Source organism: Ptychodera flava, chromosome 20, assembly GCF_041260155.1.
Source record: "Ptychodera flava strain L36383 chromosome 20, AS_Pfla_20210202, whole genome shotgun sequence".
Taxonomy (NCBI): domain Eukaryota; kingdom Metazoa; phylum Hemichordata; class Enteropneusta; family Ptychoderidae; genus Ptychodera; species Ptychodera flava.
Genome location: NC_091947.1, coordinates 11228078 through 11250144, shown reverse-complemented (window position 1 = coordinate 11250144; position 22067 = coordinate 11228078). Strand labels below are relative to the sequence as shown.

Below are 22067 nucleotides of genomic sequence, written 5' to 3'. Positions count from 1 at the left end.
TCTTCACGTTGATTACAATATCAAAAACGTATACTTTTATTCTTTCTTTTAAATATTGTCATTTGTAATTTACTTCTCTTGTTCTTTATCCAAGTTCATGATCGAAATTATTATTTTAGAATTGTCCTACTCAAGCAGATTACGGCAGGGGACTATCCCCGTAACTGCTGTACTCAGCCAATTTATGACAGGGGACTATCCCCGTAACTGTCCTACTCAACCAGATTATGACAGGGGACTATCCCCGTAACTGTTCTGCTCAACCAGATTTATGGCAGGGGACTATCCCCGTAACTGTTCTACTCAAGAAGATTATGGCAGGGGACCGTCCCCGTAACTGTTCTACTCAACCAGATTATGGCAGGGGACTATCCCTATAGGTAGTGCATCATCAGCCAATTGCACTGACCTGCATGTGAATAGAACCAAAGAAATCGTTGTAATGTTGTCATGATGATTGAATGACAAGTCACATGGAGAAATATATTTGAAAGCTGTGTCATCGTCTTAGATTGTGAGATAAAGTAGCGAGATTGTTCGTTTGTGTAAAAAAAAATTGCCAAAAAATGCTGACAACGAGTTTTCCTGGGTGCATTTGATAACTAAATTGCGTACCTTCATTGCGCGGTCAGAAACACGTATATAGTTTCTTCAAACAAATAAAAGTCCTTTGTAATGTTTTATAACTCTATGCTGCAGATAATTGCTATGTTTAAGTCTCAATCCGCTCCCTACATGTTTTAATGCAGAAATTTGTCATAAAATAATGTGAACTACACATACTTTAGGGGTAACGGTGTACTTCTATGCCGCGTATCTCAAAGAGTAAGAACGGAACACTAAGTCTCCTTTTTTCACATAAAATTTCTAGTCTGCTGACTGTACTTTACAACATATTACATGCGATATTACACTTTTACGTCGATAGACACCTACCCTTAAAAATAGATGCAGAGATATGTTCGGTCAGTCCCGTTATTTAGTTTTTGGCCCTTGACATTGCTGTACTTTCTCTTTATCTGAATGTGAGGACAAAACTGAAACGAAAACTATGGACAGAAAATCCTGAAAGCGACAGGGCGATCTTAACATCTGATTTTAATCAGTTTTCTGTTGAGTCATTAATAGAGAACTTTGTATTGATCATAGATTTATTCAAAACATAATATCTGACATCGTGTGCCTTCGACAGACGAATTTCCTCTCCCGGTATACAGAAAGATTTGAACAACAACCACACAAAGAATCTATGTAAAGTAAAGAGAGTAGCTTTCTTGAGGAAAACGTTAGTATTTTACTGCAAGCTTTATAGGTTCCTCGGAGTCCTCTAATTGGTCGACGGGTGGCTGAATGCTAAGTTATAAGATTTACAAACAAGCTGTCCAAATTATAGCGGATCAGTGTCACGAAGGAATGTGGGTTATATTCCTCTTCCGAAGGATCAACTGTTGGATCACTGTTTCTGCAGCTGGTGCAGCTATACACACGTCATAAATGCTAAGTAAGATTTTGCTTACAGTTTGTAAACAGAAACTCTCCCTGCTAAGTCATGCGAATGCCAACGACAAATGCTGCGTTGATAAGTCAAACTTGGCGATGAAAGTATTCAAATCGCCAATATTATAAGATGGAAAGTAGGTTAAGGACAAAAACTAATTTAAAGCTTTGTTGCACTGGTACAAAATTTCCACAACGATTACAAAGGTTATTTGGAGGAATTCTTCCCATGATATATGTGCATACTGTGACAACAATTTTGAATTTGGCGGCGATTCATAGTGCCAAAATTACAAGGTAAAAGGCAGAATGGTCCAATTAGTCAGTGTCAACTCATAAAGTCTTGATTTCGTGGCGCACATTATCCAAAATTGAGTGTTATTATGTTTTTTTTATATGGATGCAACTTCAACGTTTATGGCATTACATGTCTCCATAACAATACAAAACAGCTTATATGGTATCGAAGTATAAACATAAAGGGAATCCTCTTTTAATAAGTATCCTGTACTGCACTGCTATAAATGTATTCTCTATCCAAAGATTTCGATTGCTATCCAACAGCCTGTATGGACAGTATGTACTCCCACCATTGCATTCGCATGACAGGTTTTTATACATTCGAGAGCTGATACAGTCCACAGTCCCAATTCAACATCGGTTCGACTGAAGATAGCGTCTTTAATGCCCCTCGTAAACAAATCTGGCTGGCGAACAGTGAAATGAAAAGGGAAATATTTCTCAATCACTGTGCACATTGATTTGACCTCAATCATTGTGCTAATTGATTTAACTATATTCCACTTGCAACATAAACTTATGGTTAAATTTCGCACTCCTAAACGAAGAGTTCAACCTGCTCCTACAACTTCAACATCTTTTACTGCTTTTTGTTTATATGGGTTTTCAAACAATTTATTTGATAATAAATAACTTCTGTCACTGTGTACTGGTTTATCTTTAATCGTTTGTCCTTGATGTTTGTGTTACCTTGGCGAATGATTGCTGGGCTCATATCTTTTCTTTCATCCGCAAAAATGCACTTGTCCTCAAATTCAATATTTCCGCAATAGTTACGATATCCTTTTTTTTGTCGTATGTGATTAATTTCGGGTAGTACTCGTCTCGAACTTTAAAAACTTAAACGTTTTCTCAAACTTTCCACAGAAACTTTCAACCATTCCTTTTCAAAATCAAGAGTAAATATCAGGGGTCATCGTGCAAAATTAGGGACAAGATAAGCAATATTAACCGACACTTGAAATTGAAAATGGCCGACATCCTTGTGTGTTAACTCTCTTGGGAAAATACAATCTTCGATTTTCAGGATCTTGTCAAATCTATGTTGATTAGATGAGCTTCAAAATGAGCACCACATGTGGTAAGGCATACAAAGGACTGTAAAATTTTAAAAGTCCAAATGTCTCCCCCAGGCGCATTCTGCAGCTTAATTCCAGCATTCGTTATGCCTGCTCCTATTAAATTTCTTGGTTTTCCTCGTGAAATAACTAAAAATTAGCCATAATTATAGCCTTGTCACAACTACACAATTAATATTGACAACTTGTCAGTGCTACACAAACGTTCCTATTGGTGTTCGAAAAATACTGTCATGATAAATCAGTAGTGCTATTAGACATACATACGTACATACATACATACATACATACATACATACATACATACATACATACATACATACATACATACACACATACATACATACATACATACATACATACATACATACATACATACATACATACATACATACATACATACATACATACATACATACATACATACATACACACACACACACACACATACATACATACATACATACATACATACATACATACATACATACATACATACATACATACATACATACATACATACATACATACATACATACATACATACATACATACATACCTACATACATACATACATACATACATACATACATACATACATACATACATACATACATACATACATACATACATACATACATACATACATACATACATACATACATACATACATACATACATACTTACATACATACATACATACACCACACACATACATACATACATACATACATACATAGGACATAGGACTGTACATACATGCATGCATGCATGCATGCATGCATGCATACATGATGTCGGCCATCCTTGCCTGCACATCCATGCATACATCCATGCATGCATCCGACAAAACTACCCGTATATATAATATAATGAGTTCATGAGAATGCAATGTTACCAACACATGAATTGAATGTTAAATTATGTTCATCATTTGAGGTTTTAAGTGGTTGAGCAAATGGGTTTGATTAACACGTCTGTGAAACACCTAGCCTGATACTGTATGCGCGCATGAGTGAAGTGATTTTTGTGTAATTCTACGACGTCTGTTTATTGTTTTCATATAGCCTCCAACGCAATCAGATGAGGTGCTGACAGTCATAGTTTTAAAAACGGCAAAATCAGAACCGAAATAGTTGTTTCAAGATAATTCTTCTTTCTAAGCGAAATGAAAAACATGTCAAAACATCACTAATTAAGCATTACAAAAAATAGTAACTTGTATATCCATACGTCCTATTTAATTTTCTGTACCGAATGATTGCAAATCAAGTCGAGGCAGAGTTTTGCAGTCACATGATGGTATGGATATTGAATCTAAGTGCGATGATGGCAAGTTCAAACCCTTCATGGATGAGTGTAAGACGACGATGGATGGTGAGCTCCAGACTTGAGCCGAGGTGGCCTTACTTCTTCAGTCCTCATTTTCTTTTGAGTAGAGTAGTGACGACACCATCGTCAAAACGACGACGACTTTGAGACGACGCATTTTTTCGCATGAATACTTTCAGAGCACCTTTCAATATCAGTATACACAGTCCCTCCTTTGGTGGAGGGACTGTGCAGTATAGAATAGAGTATAGACTGTGCAGTATAGAATAGAATACAGTTTCAGCACGAATCGAACATATTTCTATCGAGGTGATAACAACAACAGCGCCCCCCCCCATAAAAACGAAAGAAGCCAGAGCATCGCCAAAAGGGCTACAGTTATTGCAACAACTATTTATTGGTCACCTACCGTAAAAAAATAGTAAAAGTATATTCGCACTTAGGGACGGACCATTAGATCTTGGGAGGGGGTGGTCAAAAACAGAAGAAAAAAAATTTTCAGAGCAGAAAGTTAGGAAAAAAAAATCTTCAAACTAGTTTGCAAAATAAAAAATAAATAAATAAGAAGACAAAGGCGTAAAAAAAAAATCTGCAAAAGTCTTTAAAATTTTGAATTTTTTTTAGATTTTACCGACAGTAAGCAACTTTCTGTATTTTTAATACATCCTCCCGGCACATTTTTAATTTTAATTTATACATTTAGAGTGACTGTATCCCTTATACTGGAAGTTGTGATTATCTTATCTTTTCAGGACTTTTGTATTCTGATCACTTGAAAATTATGAAATTATAGAGCCTGTTTTCTACTTGTTTCCTGCATACAAACCAAGCAGGTACACTAGGTAAAACATTGAAACTATGGTATGGTTGTCAAGACAGAAAGTTGTATTTGCCTTTTAAGATCAAGGTAAACAGATGCAGGCCACATCAGTTTCATTTTTTTCACAGCATTTTATTACAATGATGAATGCAAGAATGGGTGAACAAGTAGAAACACGTCAATAATGATAAAACAACATATCAAGTCATTATGTATTATTTTGCTTTTAAAAGGAATTTTCAATTCTTTTTCTCAAAAACCAGCCTCAAATAACAATAACAACAACACATGTTTTAACATTCAACAATACACTACGTAGAATGCCATCTATCCAACAAATCCCAACACAAAAACACATAAAAGGGTTGAACTTTGAAAGTTTCTCGATAGCAAATACTGAATAAATCTGCATGGTTAATCGTTTTGTGTGGCAAATTTCAAAGAAATTGGACAAGCCCTTTCAGAGAATACAGATTTTTTGACCATGAATGGCATAAATTGCCCAAAAAGACAAATATTGAAATTTCAACACATCTATACACATCCAATCAATTTGGACATGCTGCTACAGAGAAATAGATGTTTTGATCAAAAAAGGGCAACAAATTTCACTATATTATTGGTTTATTTTAGCTTCTCAGCTTGTCAAAATCAATTGTAAATCATGAGATATGCATGATGTTTGATGGGGTGAATGTAGGCATTTCACCACGCAGTAGAAAGGGAAGCCAGGAAACCAAAATAGTCAATTTTCAAAACTATACAAAGCTACTGAGGAGCAAGAAGACCATGTTTCAGAGGAAGATGTGTAATCTGAAAAAAAATGCTCCCAAAGTGCCACCAAATAACACCATTTTTATCTCTAATTTTCAAAAGCTCCAACAGCAGGAGGGGGACACCCCCTCCTGACCACCCCCCGCAAAAATACTCCCCAAATGCCACCAAATAACACCATTTTAATCTCTATTTTTCAAAAGCTCCAAGCAGGAGGGGGACACCCCCCTCCTGACCTCCCCCGGCAAAAATACTCCCCAAGTGCCACCAAATAACACCATTTTAATCTCTATTTTTCAAAAGCTCCAACAGCAGGAGGGGGGACACCCCCCTCCTGACCTCCCCCGGCAAAAATACTCCCCAAGTGCCACCAAATAACACCATTTTAATCTCTATTTTTCAAAAGCTCCAACAGCAGCAGGGGGACACCCCTCTCCTGACCTCTTCCCAGTGACCGCTTGCGTGGCCGCTTGTGGTGCTTGGCACCACATGTTTGCCCTCTTTATCTTCAGACAGCGACGAATGAAAAAAAAATTATAAATCTGAAAATTTACTCTGAAAAAAAAAATTGCACAGCTAATCTCAATTGGAAAAAAAAAATTTCAGAAATTTACAATAGTAAAAAAAAAATTTCACAATTTCATTGTGACCACCCCCCTCCCAAGGTCTAATGGTCCATCCCTTAGCAAATATCCCGACTTCTCCATGTTCACTCATTGTTTGTAAAACTATAGAGGAAGTGACTAGCCTTATATTACTAAAATAGCATCATGGACTTTGATTGGAACTTCGGAGACACGTCAACAATTTTGTGAGATTTTCCAGTAAAGGGAAAAGCGAGAATATTTGGTCGAGTAGTGGTATATAAGTTTGAATGCAAATAATACATAATAATCATGGTAGTGCATAGGAGAACTTCAATGTCAGGGCCTGAGTTATCCCATGACGAGACTTCAGGTTATAGCTAATTTTGCAACATTTTCCCAGTGGCACTCCAGCACACATTGACGTACCTGTTACTGTGGTTCACCTCTTTCCCTCCCTTCCCATAGACCCCCTCCCCATGAGCAAACTCAGTGAAAAGTGGTATTGAGCCAAAACCATACGTATTCCCACCCATTTGGCTTGGTCTGTTCAAACAGCTTTAGTCCATAAAAATCAAGTTTACAGTGATTTCAGGGGCCTTCAAATGTTCGTTTTTTGCTAAAATGCACCAAATGGAACAAATTGTGCTTCCCTAGTTTTAATGAACTTGACCCGATAGTGAACTATGAACTTGGCAGGAAAAAGATTAGAGCTTATTTCCATGATTCAAGCCCTGTCAGCAACAAACTTGACATTGGTGCCATATTATGTCACAGCATAGGGCCAGGAAAAAAAACAGAATCCATCTCACATATATCTTTGTGTGAGCAACCAATTTGATCGTCAACGCCACTCCAAACATTTTTTTCAGATACCATCGCCAACGTGACCTATGACAAAATTAAAGTGTGGGCTGTTGTAAAGACAAAGCAAATTCAACTCAAATTCTAGATATTGAAACAATCCTACCCGATTGAATAAATCAACCCACAGACTGTAGAGAAAACGTTTCTCTGCAGTCTCTGATCGAACCAACAGCTACATCCACATAAATCATGCCATCAATATTCACAAATGGCTTGACTTCAGACCCTGGTCTTACTCCTAGGTCCATAGTTTGGCGTAAGAGACCATAAATGTTCTGCTGAATACGAAGATTTTAAAAGTAATTGATACTTGGTCCAAAGCACTTTGTCAATAGCAATTGTTTCATGACCAGACCACAGGTCCAGTAGGCATAATTTGTGATGATTTTTTCCTATTATTATCATAAAAAATAATTATGAATATTAATAAATTATTATTTAATGAATGTTTCAGAATACTAAAACTTTTTTACACACAATGCCGTCTACTTTGTGTAAATGCTGTCTGGAAACGCCATTGTTGTGATAATTATGATTATTAATAATTATGATTATGATTAATAAAGTCATATTTTACACATTGTAATGTGCTTATGTGAACAACCCTCTGGAAACCCTTATATAGTTTCACAATCTATGCCAAAATATACAAGTGACACCATTGCCCAGGTTCAGTCTACGGCGAGAGTTACCATTGCCCAGGTTCAGTCTACGGCGAGAGTTACTACACAGTGTATATAATGAGTGTAGTAACTCTCGCCGTAGACTGAACCTGGGCAATGGTAACTCTCGCCGTAGACTGAACCTGGGCAATGGTGTCACTTGTATATTTTGGCATAGATTGTGAAACTGTATGAGGGTTTCCAGAGGGTTGTTCACATAAGCACATTACAATGTGTAAAATATGACTTTATTAATCATAATCATAATTTATTCATTATCATAATTATCAAAACAATGGAGTTTCCAGATGGCATTTACACAAAGTAGACGGCATTGTGTGTAAAAAAGTTTTAATATTCTGTAACATTCATATTAATAATTTACTAATATTCATAATTATTTTTATTATAATAATAGGAAAACAATCATCACAAATTATGCCTACTGGACCTGTGACCAGACTAGTTTGTACACTATTATACACTCTATCCTCTGTACCATCAAACAGTTGAATGGATTTGATGAAGCATGCTCGCTTTGTTTTAATTACTGACCAACATACTTCCATGTTACAATACAATGTAACTATTTATCTGATTGCTGTAATGGACATAGGTAAGATGAACAATTGGCAAACCGGAATTATTACGGATTTTTCTCCTTTTTCAAAGTCTGTGTAGTTTCAGTATTCTTATATTCATCAATCACATCAACCTGACTTTGTGGTTATTTTTGGATCTGTCACCTTTTCTTTTGGATTGATCATCCCCCTAATCTATCTATCCCCATACATACATACTCAACACACACACACACAACATCCTCTTGTTAGTCACTTGTTTGTTATTTACTGTTTCCTGGTTGTAAGCTTATGTTTGTTCTGTATTTTTATTTGTTTATTTATTTTTTGCTGGAACTGTAATTGGGCGCAAGCTCGTTGTTCCTAGTCAAATAAAATAAAATACACATGCATATACATGCATACATTCAGATATCCATACATACAATCACACACATGTACGTATGTTTTTACGTACATGCATACATACATATATACATTATGTACGTATATACATTCATACACACATATACATACATACATAGTACATACATACATACATACATACAATTAGAAAGCAATGGTGAATGATGAATCCCTTTTATTATATTAAAGAATGCTCAGTGGAAGTTGAAAATTGACATAATCTGTGTAAAATAATTCTTGGTTTTCCAAAACTTGAACGTTTATGCTAATCAAATGACATTTCAAGAGTTAAAAACCCAGAAGTACTGGACTGGAACACAACTCCACCTCTAAAAGACTAATGTTAAAATTGTCTCATTTGTTATTGATTCAGTTGCTCTTTATATGAATGGGTTTCGTGACATTGGTAATACATGCTAGTGTGTTACTCTGGTAATACGTAAATATCATATTCTTTTCTGGTCCAAAGATTCCTTGAAACACCGAATGTTCTCACTTCTTATCTCAAGGTTCTTCACTGTAAAAACAAAATCATTGAAAAATGAGGTGAATAATGTGTCATAAACAGAAAACAGAAATCTCAAAGAAGTTGATAACAAGAAGTACGGATAAGATGTAATTTTGAGATGGTTCATACAAACAAGAATATGTGTACCATCAAAATGTTTGCCATAAGTTGAGATATGAAATGGTTGCAACCTAGAATACTTGTTTGTTAAATGTGTCTGTGTTGCACATTAAACTGTTCTGGTACAGCGCTTGTTAATTCTCCTCAAAGCTGTGAATCTTGAACATAAATGATCCCTCATAATTCCAGGACAGGGAAATTCAACTTTTATGAAAACTGACATACATATATCCACATTCTAAAATAACACATACATCTTTCATGCACACACTTGTTGATAGATCTCTGCAACACACATTAATATTAGTCAATATTTTTTCGGGGATTTGCCAAAATTTTGATAAAAAGCTGTAGTAAATCTAATGTGATGGCCATCTAGTCCAAAATTATCAAAAAAAGATTACAGAAAAATTCATTAAAATCGGTAAAATTTTGCAAAATATTTTGGTGGGCAAAATTACAGCTCTCAAAGGCTTGAGATATGCACATGTAAAGATACATATGTAACACAATGACATACTACTATGTTTAATCATGCACACGTGCAGAAATTTTCATCAACAGGACAATACTTGAACCTCCCCATATATTACTTGTGTTGGGATGTTCCTACAAAAGCAATTTGTTGTTCTGATGACCATTCTTTGATTTTATATGTGAAAATGCCAGTGCATTGGCATAAGATCAAGCATGTTTGACATTCAAAATTCCTTGTCATGGATGGAAATCATGATAACACTTCCTTTATGACAGAATAAACAACAAAACACTGGAATATCAACGACATATAATACTCATACCTTCTTTCCACGCTTGGTTGTCCCTTTTTGCTTTTCTGTTTCTCCATTTTCAGCTTTCCTTTTGCCACCTTTGCCAACTTCAGGCGCTGAATTCAGCATCTTTTTGTATCGATAGCCACTCTTCAAACCCTGCAAAATAACAGAAGATTTGAACTTCAGGTGTATTGCTATGCCTCGCATAATAACTTTGAAAACGGGATTTTAAATAAACAAGGTTGTGGAGATTGTCAAACTCTAGTTTGATACTGATCATGTGACTGACACACTTTGGAAGGATTATCTTGCACAAAACTAGTATTACACACTGTACATATTGAAATGTTCAATCATGACTCGGTCCCCTTATGCAAATTCCAGTAGAAATTCTGCCATATAACTTACAACTTCATTAAGTTCACTATTTTACTGCTCAGGTAGCTGTAACTTTTTATGATTTTTTTCACTTCTTTTATTTTGAATGCCAGTAGCCAGTTCTTGTTCTACTCAACAAAGCATTCTGAAATACCCATTATTTAACTTATCAACTCAGTCTCAAAAGGTGTAGAAAGTACTAGCTATTATTGTTTACATTTGAATTCCAGTGGAGACCAGAATTCATTTGTCAACGATTACAATGTACTCTACACATGTACAGGCTGAGTTGACAAGCTCTACACCGTGTATCTCAACATACTTTGGGGAGTATAGCACAAGAAACAGTAGTTCACTGTAAAAACATACACTGAAAAAAAAAATCATCAGCAGTTGCAGCTGCTGTCCCTTTACATATCCTGTCAGCAGATTTCATAGATATTTACCATATTATCTAACATTCGGACGGCTGCTTCAAATTCCAACTGTCCAAACGTCCAGGCATCAGAGTCCTTGCTGACCCCACCGCCACCCAGTCCAGCAACCTCTCTGACCTGCTTGACCATCTCATCATCCATTAAGATCATGTCATCCAGGCTACCACAGGACATCAGACGGACCTGAATATCAATGCAAAATGTTGAATATCATTTTGACGATGACAGAACATTCACAGAAATATGCTTATAAGCTTCTATGCAGAAAGCTTGAGTATTGATTGCTACAGCTAGACAGTCCCAACAGTCACGTTGTTTGTAGTACATTTAAATGGTACTGAACTCTTGATTTCATCCAACTGTACATTGGCGTGCCATGAAATGAACTTTCATGAAATGAACTTTTGTGTGCGCATTATCACAGAGTTCAGTTTCAGTGCTCTCACAGTTTCAACCTCACTCAAAGGAAAACCCTCCGTTATGTGAAGCACCCATATCGTTTTACTTTTGATAAAAGCAGGTGAAAATCTTTTCATCACTCTAACATTGCCCAAACTACATGTTTAAAAGTGTTTTCAAAAGTAAATGGGGGCCTCTGTACAGGAAGATACAGTTTTTCATGCCTCTGCACAAAATTGTTGGCAAATGTACACTGAAGACAACTCTGACACGGCCTCTTATTTTCACTTTCAGTTCTACCACCAATAAAGATAATACCATAGCTAAATAACTTAGTGCTGAATTTTGACTTCTGTTGCCTGCTGTGAGGTTTGTTTGGCTATGTGTATGTAAATTACCATTATTATAAAGTAATATAGTGAGATATAAAGCATGATTTACACAAAAACATCACTGAGGGTAATATATTTTATCACCAGCTAAAAATTTCAAGAGACTTCTTAGGTGAATGGGAAATTGTAGGGCCCACTGTAATCACGGCAATAGACATGAATTTCTGCAAAAAGCACCACTGAGGGCACTATTTCCAAACAGCCCAAAATTTCAAAGGAATTGCCAGCTAAAAATTTTAATTAATACTCGAAATGACATTGATCGTGCGCCTGTCAATTGGATTAGTGCCGCTATTCAAAAGAAAAAATATTTAGCCCAATGCTATGGTGGTGACCAATGAGACATGAATCACAGATATCAAGCCATTTGTGCGTCATCTACGGTATGTCTGCATCTTCACCATAGTTAGCATTAGAGGCACAAATGTTTCTTTTACCTGAGTTTCACAGGCAGCCATCAGCAGAACCAATAGATAGTATGCCTCTTCAATGGTCTCACCGCAAACTACCAAACCATGGTTGTGCAATATCATGATCTGAAAGCGGGTAAAAATGCTAAGTATCAAAAATCAAAACAGCATTTTAATCACAATGATTTGCATGTCATGGAAATCCTGTCAAATATTTTTAATTGCTTTTTCCAAGCTAATTCTATGATACTTTGATCTGTAATAACTCTTCACAGAGATAAGGCTTCATAATATGGTACATTTTGATAAGTGTAAATATACAGTACACTGAGTCACTGGCTAGAATCTCTCTTCACTCAACGGAGATCCAACAGCCATGACTATCTGTGTATTTAGCTGAACAATTCTTGAAGGCTGCCAATCAAACTGTGACAATTTAATGATTCCCAATATTACAAAGCGTGTGATGAGTACATCAATTAATTTTTTTAAACACCAAATTTTTTTATCTTTGCAAGATACCACGCAATTACCTCACAGAACTATACATGAGACAGCTTCTTGGTATCAATGGAACATGATTAAGTGTATGATGTTTGTTCATACCTTGGCAGTGGGTCCCAAATTCTCAGCAATCAACTTCCTTTCCTTCTCATCCACCAAAATACCGCTGTATGGATGATACTTGACATCGCCGACGATCAGTGATTCTTGACAGCACCTAAGGAATCCACATTTCATACAAGAAACCTGAAACACAAAGAAAAGTAGTGTTGATTCAGTGGACCAAAAAACATATTCGACTGTGTTCTTCACTTTGTGAAGACTTTGTGAAGTTGACCTGTAATTGGTGGCCAGTACTAAATACTTGAGTAATTGCATATAAGCATGGACAGCTTACTTTAGTTGCAGAATACACACTATTCTGTAGCTGTATCACCTTAAGTTTATGAATAATGAAATCAAAATGTACACATCACGAGTTACAAAAAAAAGAGTTCTAAACTTATTAAATGAAAACTTGTGACCATGGCAACCACTGAACGGTTCACTTGCAGAGAGAGAGAGAGAGAGAGAGAGAGAGAGAGAGAGAGAGAGAGAGAGAGAGAGAGAGTTCAGTGGCATTTTCAACCACTTTGACCTGCAAAAAACAGAAAAGTGACATGACAAGGGCGCTATACTCACAGCAGCTCCTGCTGGTGTATGGAGATGGATAATACACTTTATGTCTGGTCTGGCTGCATGGACGGCTGAATGAAGGGTCCAGCCTGCTTTGTTACATCCATAGTTTGTAGTTCCATGCTCCAATATGTCGCCCTCTAGGTCAATCTTAACCAAGTTAGATGCTGTGACTTCATAGTACATCAATCCAAATGGGTTGATTAAAAAATGCTCATCATCTGTGGATATTCTGGCCTACATCAAACAAAGGAATTAATTATTTTAATAAAGCCTTCCTCCAATTGCCAAATGAGATTCTCCAGCATAATTTTACTAATTTTAAGTTTCAGGTAGTACGCATCTTGAAAGTGAAAGACTTCAACTTTTGCTCAAACTTTCCTCAATGTATGAACTTTCCGCAATCCTCTTACCAAATCAAGAATAAAAATCAGTGGTCACCATACAAACTTTGGTACTAGAGAAACAAATTACCTGACATTTTCCAATATTTGAAATTCAAAATGGCTGCCATCCCTGAGTTAACTCTATGAGGAAAAGTAAAATTTCAATTTTCGAAAAAGCTAAGACTGAAATATTTCTTATTCCAAGAGCTTTAAAATAAGCCCCAACAAGTGGTAGATCAAGAATTGTGAAAGTTTGCGAGTTTGAGTATTTGTCTTGGAGGCAGATTCTATGTTAAGCTTGCAAGATTTAAATGACGAAGACTCGAGTCTATTTTCACACCACATTTCCATTACGCATATCACTAACAGTTATGAAAATGTTTGAGAATTTGCACATTTCATTTGTGTTCATTTGCGAAATTAGTCCAAGCTAGAGATACCTCCAATTTCCTCAGATATTCATATTCATTGCAATCTGCAAATTGAACGATACAGCCATTAAGTGTGCCTCTACAATGTTTGCATGAGGCAAAATAGGCAAGAAATTGAACAGATGTTTGTTCATTTTAAATTTCCCACCATTTTCCAAATCTTGCCATGTTATGTGAAGAATTTTTTGTCAAAGTGGAGCAAATCCCTTTCCCATTCTTTCAGTGGGTTGGACCATGTTGTATTTGTGAAGATTCAAATGTGTACATGCACCATTAAGGCTGTTTATCATGAAGTTGCATGGAGGCGGCCATATTTGGGTGCGGCACCCGTTTATTATTTGTCTTACTGAAACCTCCCCATGCAGTACCACTCAGTGGATAATTATACTTGAGTAAACATCTCTGAGAAAGAACATTTCTATAAACTTACTTTAATCTGATTATAAAATCATGAAAACAATGCCAAAGTTACAGCTCATGTGCCTTTAATATCTTTTACCTTCAACTCACTTCAAGAGTTCAATTGGACTTCTGCACACAACAATTTATATGAATCCCAGAAAAGCACGTAGTACATAATTTTAGCAGTAATTACTCAAAGTGAAGTGTTAATGGTGAACATTCCTGCCCGTAACCTTGTAATTTTCTGTACATCAGTGTTGCATGCAAAGGGTTACATGATAGCAACACCGTGCAGGGCTGTCAAAAATAGCCAGTCACCGGCGGCAAATCGCCATCTGACACAGGTCTTGCCGCCACTTGTTTTCCCTACTCACGGTCAGCCAGAATGATCTTTACAAAGGCGCAGCCCCTAGGGCTTGTTGGTAGCCGATTTCTTATTGGTTTCAATCACCGTTGTCAAAAACTTTTACATGTTCTAATTGGTTTTCGGATGAACACGATCGATATGGCTAACAAAAGAACAACAGGCATGTTGGATTTACGGTCAAAAAAAGACCCCGAAAGGCTAACATTGGCTCTGGAGATAAAGTGATAGGGGTTCAATCTGAATCTGTCAATGGTATAGCATGCATTGTAGATGACACACCGCATCTGAGCAATGTGCCATAGCATGACGTATATTTTGCAACTGGAATTTTTATTTGTTTTCCCTTTTGCAGATCGTGAACACTCTGTACAATGAGTAAGAATCGTTTACTCAGCAAAAAAAACTTTGTGGGGGTTGACATGATTTTTAGTGAGTTTTGATGGCAACTGAATTTGTTTGTACTGAAGCTGTTCTATGAAACTTATTACATGCTGTGTAGGTTGTACATGTACCCTGATTGTGGTTGTTTCGAAGGCCTGAGTATCGAAATATTTTCCAAAATCCAAGATCTGTTTTCAAAAGCAAATATCGATATTCCGAACCTTCAAATTCGTTTACCAAGACCAAAATTTTTTAATGTTTTACGGCGATCACAAAATTTAGTTAGGCTTGACTTTTGCGGTATCGTGCACATACGTACAGTGAAACCATGTTTTGAATGTGGACATATGTGCATGTAGTGAGCCTACCCCCATGGCCGGTGTTGGTTGCGGCACTCAGACTACTGTGAGGGAAGTCGGAATAAAATATTCATCATTGGGAAAAGATTTGATCATTAACCTTCATGTTCAAGGATTTACTACGTAATTAAATGAATCAACGTACTCTCAATCTTTACACACGACTTGCCTTTTCGATTGAAAGGCCGACAGACAACGTGAATGTGTAATTTCTTGTATGACGTAGTCTACTCAAATTGCCTCGAACGGTCTAGTGTTACCCCATTAAATGCCAGCTATAATATTTATTTATTTATTCATCAAGTTTTTTGTTTGTGTTTTGCGCACTTTATTTTTACATTCCATAGTGATTGGTTCTAAATATATTGACACGATGGAAAAACATGTTCAGATTATTTTTGGAAAATGTGTGACTAATATTTTCTCATTAATCATGGTATGTTTCCACAGTATCTGCAAATTTTTACCTGCTGATAGCCGTGGATCTGAGAATTCACTTCCTTACTGTATAGAACCAAAGATCCAATTTCATATTACTTTTGATACTCCAGTTATGTTAAAATTGACAGTAAATTGCTCTCAAAAGTGCCACCACAGGCCACTTATTGAAGATGAATATTTAGAAAAGCTTCAGCTTTCAGGAGGGGGGACACCCCCCTCCTGGCCTTCCCCATGTGCACTTGTGCACACACCTTGTTCCGCTTCGCTCCGCACAAGGCTGTACCCTCCTGTTCTTACACTTGTACCCTTCTACATTGTATATTGAAACATTTTGACAGCCCTGACCTTAAATAGAGTTCAAAACAGGGCACTAGTGTACATTGAATGGAAAACAACAAAGAAAATAGACAAGCTGAATAAAATACTATCAGCACAGCGTTAAAAGTTATTTCACATACACATTAATTGATACAGGTACATGCCTCATTACTGCAATTTCACCTACAATCTCTATCTCACTTTAAATCTCTAGACACTTAAACATGATATTACAATAATATAGCACTTGAAATGATGCGTCTTATGCGATTGGTACTCACTGTTATGTGGTTGTAGATATTGTGTGTCCACCCGTGGAAATCCACCAATCTGTAAAGTGAAGCCAGTGTGCATCGCAATTCTTTCTCTTCTTCACTCACATCACCGCTGTCCAATTTATCATCACGAATCAGAATCTTCTGCTGATGTGGACCAGCCTTGAAGATAAAGCATACATATCGTAGATATTATCACGAATCAGAATCTTCTGCTCATGTGGCCAAGCCTTTATGTATCGCAGATTTGTCACACATTGGATGTACAAATTTTTGTACATCCATGGTCACACCATTACGTAATTTTCTGAATACCTGATTGCTGTACAAGTTTAGTAATCGATCAGTTACATTTTCAGACATTATAGTTGGACACTATTATAAATTATCTTCTCCTTATGGATATCACAAATATTAGTTTCAGTGTGCACCACCTTTTTTTTGCTGCACAATTACACATGTACTGACGACGACCATCTGACAGCTTTGAAACTGAGGACTGACAGTTGTATATAACTAGTTGAAACTTAACTTGACTGTCTGTAATTCTTGAGAAGAGTAATTGTGGAATAGTTTTTGTGTTGGAACTTTAAAAAAAACTGTCATATCTTTTGACTGAACTACATGGCTTTAAAAGCTCTGCAACAAACGAGCTTTTCTTAGAGTCAACGTGGACAGTCTTAACAAAATTCAAATTTCTATCATGATAAATCAATTGTTTCAATTATAACAATTGACATATTATGGGTTTGTCATTCAATTGATTTATTTCCTGTCAGACATCAAAGTCTCACCATGGAGTTCTTTTTTACCTCCATTGTCTGATCTGGTTCAATCTTTATTTCCCATCAACTTGTACATTCAATTGATGTCCAATACTGAACACCTGTGTAAGTAATATTAATCTTCCACACATTATCTGTTCATTGATCTATGATTCACATGTAACAAAAAAAAAAATGTTGTGTCCGTCACAGTGAACAACAATACCTTGTGAAGTTTTACATCATGACGCACAGTGGCGATCAGTCCCTTGACACCAGTCTAGAATTGTCCATTGTTCAAAGTGTGAACAACGTCCCTCCAGGAGGGATTGTGGTGTGAACTAGCCCCACTACATGCAGTCTGAAAAGGGTGATGAGGATTGGTCTAAGAATTTGTACCTCCTTTTTCTCCTCATCATAATTTGTTGAACATGGATAAATTGGTAATCCATAGTTTCAAAACATGTAATGAATCACTCTTTAATGCGCAAAGTTAAAAATGTCACCTTGAAATGGAGAAACTTTGAATACTCTTTTTTACCATATGATTTAATATCCTTTGTAGGGTTGATTAATACGATAAAGAAATGTTGTCAACCTTTCTATTTGTTACATGTAAGTGCAGTATATACAAAACTTAAATTTATTGTTTGAAGTCTGTCGCTAAGGTAACAATGCATCAAGTTTTGCAATATTTTTAACCAACAGCATAGAAAACGTCAAAATGTTGTAACCTAGCTGGTAGAAGTGATTATAAATAACATGCACATATTGTTGTTTATCCTTATCAAGCCTTGTCACAAAGAAAGGAACAAGCTCTGTTTTCTCATACTGGTGATGATGGAGGCACTGTGCATAAATGTTAATAAAACTGTGACAATAAACGAACTTACCACTTTGAGTTTCTTCTCTAAAATTTTCTCAAAGTCTCCATTCATCTGCATTGTCGATGCCATCGTTGTTACTCCTCTGGTGAAGTCAAAGAAACAGTGAGAACATAATGATCAACCTGTTGGGACATATCAACACATTCTCATATATTGCGAACTGATACAAGATATGATCATGAACTGTTACTATAAAATGAGTTCAGTGCAAATGTGTTAGGACATGCAAGTATGTTATTATTGTACCATACAATGAAAAGTAATCTTTTGTTGAAATCATGCATGCAGAATTTCAATATTTTTTTTGAGCTAGGAGTGAAACATGTTGTGAACAATGTCATTTGCTCAAAAGCTATTCCTGGGCTATTACTGGGTACACTGCTCTCACACAGTCCACATACAAATTTCTCTGTTGTAACATAATCACGTGAGGCAGTCAAAGAAAACTGAGGTTAAGATAGTTCTTATTTTTGCCTGTGACAAAATGTGAGACCATGGATGCTATATTTTACATCCATGGTGGGACTGCCCATAGACCCTGGAAAAAGTCTATGGACTAACTGGCACAATGAGAGCAAGAAGCCAGCCAATTAACTGAACAAGTTCGACAGAAATGCAATTTTGATTCATTGATATTGCTAAGGAGCAACACATGTATGCTTACAGCCTCCACTGACAGTTTTGAGTTCAAAGGATTTTCTACGGTGGAATAAGGATTGAACTTTACGTAAATAGTTTGGCATCCTTAATACCCTTTGAAAATGCACATGCTCGTTTTCTGAGGGTGTGTGTTTAGATCTATCATTATTATCAAGAATGACTTCAGTCTGCTCAGAGACATGCTGAACTGAATATGCAGGGACAGCTATATTTATCAAAAAAATAGCTGAAAATAAGATGACACAAGAGGTGCTAAACTGGACAGCCGAGCAGGGCAACCAAACTCCGATACAAGGAAGTTGTAGACAGCAACATATGAAGTGGTACAGGGAGAATCTCAATGCCTTTCATAGAGGAACTATTTCAAAACCAAAGACAAGAGTCAACATCATCATGCACCCCCAACCATTTTGCAATGCTTTATGCTTTGCCATATACATATTATGAACTGGAGATGGGCACTTTAAACCTGGCTCAAAAAAACCTGGGGTCAGGATTAAAAGAAGGTTATGAGGCATATTTCTGTCTTTTATCTTCTTTTGAAATTGCAATTCACTAAATAGAGTTGCTAGAATTTTGGATTAAGTCACCATGGGGGGATTTAAGAAACATTGTGTTTGCAAATCACAACTAGTGTCTCCAACACGTTTACATTTTTACCCAGTGTCAATACAGTACTTGCAATTGTCCATCCCTGTTTCTTGAATTAGTGGAAGTGAAGAACTCATTAACGCTTTGTCAATCTTTTGTTTTCCATTGAAATCTTTATCAAACTGTTTGAGAACTCCAACGATATAAGAGAGTTCTAGACGTTTCGGCACCAAGTCGTTTCGGCCCAAGACGTTTCGGCCTCCCGATTTCAGGCCCCAAGTCGTTTCGGCACCGCGACCCAAGACATGCAAGACGTTTCGGCACTGCTCAGGGCTATCTGAGGGAACTAGTGCTGGAGCGTAATGTTGCAAATCAAAGCACTAAAAAAGTTAAGTGTCAAATAACATTCATGTACATGCTTCACTTCGTGTGAACATAGTAAGAGACCATAAGAAAAAAAACTTCATATCGTTTTTAAATCTGTGACACAAGTTTATCGATAGCAATAGCCGCCGACACGGCAAATTTTTGAAAGCGGTTCCAAAACAGCACGGCAAATGTCACACAAATGCACAGAAAAGTACTGGTCAGAACGCAAAGGTCACGCTTACGAATATGACTGGTCAGTCAATTACTAATAGTTTGCAAACAAATCGAAACAGGGATGCCGAAACGTCTTGGGTTGCGGTGCCGAAATGACTTTGGGACGGAAATTGCGAGGCCGAAACGACTTGGTGCGAAACGAACGACCAGTTACCTATAAGAGACCTCCGAAAGTTGCACATTATTAAATTCTGGAAAGAAAAAAAATTCAAAAATAACCTTTTAAAAATTTGACTCCATATTAATTCTCCTGCAAGTACATGTGTGCCACAATCATTGACATCAAATATTACAGTACAAACTTTTACAGTTGAAAAAAATTGATAACAGTGAAATTTGTAATCTTTATTGAAGCAGCAAATACTGATGCTATATTGATTGTTCATTGATTGGTAGAATTTAAATGACAATTGTAATTTTGTTTATACCATTTGAGGCACTGCCATCACATCAATATACATGATGAATGCATGGATCTGTTCTAAATAAAGTCACAAGGGTTATCAACATTACTCAGGGAACAATGCAGAGACTCATGATTTCAACAAAGGGCTATAAACTAAAGTCATGTGATCATTAGTTATTGACCAATCACAAGCACAGAGTGTGCCCTTTAGAAATTGTTATGCTTTGAGAATAGGAAGCCGTTTTGTGGAGGATCGTCCATGTAGCCGACACGAACACGAAGTGTCTGTTACCGGCTACCAAAAACTATGAAAAATAGTAAAGAATGAGCTACAAAATCACTATCAGTTTTAAGTTGCAGGTAGAATAAGTCTGTGCCTTTGTAAAAAATACTATAAAAATAGTAGAAAGTGAAGAACCAGCTGAAAGTTAGTTGAGTTGAGAACTTTTGAATGAATCAATTAAATAGTTTACGAATTACAAATTCGAACAGCACTGATTCCAATATAACAAACTGTAAAACTCCATTTTAATGTAGAGTTAAAGTAAAGTTACTATCGATAAGTACTATATCCAATGATACGTGCAGGTGGTAGCGATGTTACATCTACCGGTGAGAGTCCAACCTGAACTGTCCAATTCTTTGTTGATCGGTGGATCCCGATCGGTGGTGGTGTACAAAATAGAATCTCTATCTGTCTCGGCTAACTTTAACTTCAGTCATTTTCATCAAAAGAAACGATACCCGCGTTCGCCCAAAGTTACATGTTGTTAGCTGCAATTGCCCACACGTCTATGAGCCGCGTGCGGCGTAGGCGTAGAACGGAAAGGCAACACGTAACACTGTTGAACGACAAACAGCAAGACTGTTACCAACTAAAGGCAGATAACGAGCGTTTGCTGACTTTTCTCCTATGAGTGAGAGGTTGGTACAATCACAGCTGTTTGTGTTGTGGTTCGATACACGGCGAAGGCCGCTACGGCGCTAGGAACTGTGGCCATGATGTCCAAGGACTGAAGGAGATGTACTTACCTTATGTTGAAGTGTTGATTTGAGATCGCGCTGATGTGTCGTTGGACCGAACGTGTGGCCTGTAACTGAGGGTTCAGCTGACGTGCCAAGTGTGACCACCTTACCTCTGGACACGACGAGATGCAAGTGTTTATAAAGCATATTACTTGCCTGTGAGGAGTAAATCGCTGCATGACCTTTAGCATTTTGATTATTTGCATAAAAATAATCTCGGACGATACCATTGAACGCAGACATACGGATTGATGTAGCAGTTTTCTGCTATGT

At 36.8% G+C, this 22067-nt stretch overlaps 1 protein-coding gene across 1 annotated transcript; it reads right to left on the bottom strand.

The window, feature by feature from the left end:
• Positions 1 to 9059: 9059 nt before the first annotated feature.
• LOC139120500 (alpha-adducin-like) lies at positions 9060 to 22024 on the bottom strand. Its single transcript, XM_070684961.1, has 9 exons — positions 21801 to 22024; positions 18515 to 18590; positions 16864 to 17019; positions 13504 to 13734; positions 12925 to 13068; positions 12346 to 12444; positions 11127 to 11300; positions 10330 to 10458; positions 9060 to 9418 (listed from the first exon to the last, which is right to left on the bottom strand). Exons 1-9 carry the CDS (start codon positions 22022 to 22024, stop codon positions 9416 to 9418), a joined length of 1236 nt encoding a protein of 411 aa, XP_070541062.1. The 3' UTR covers positions 9060 to 9415.
• Positions 22025 to 22067: the final 43 nt, after the last annotated feature.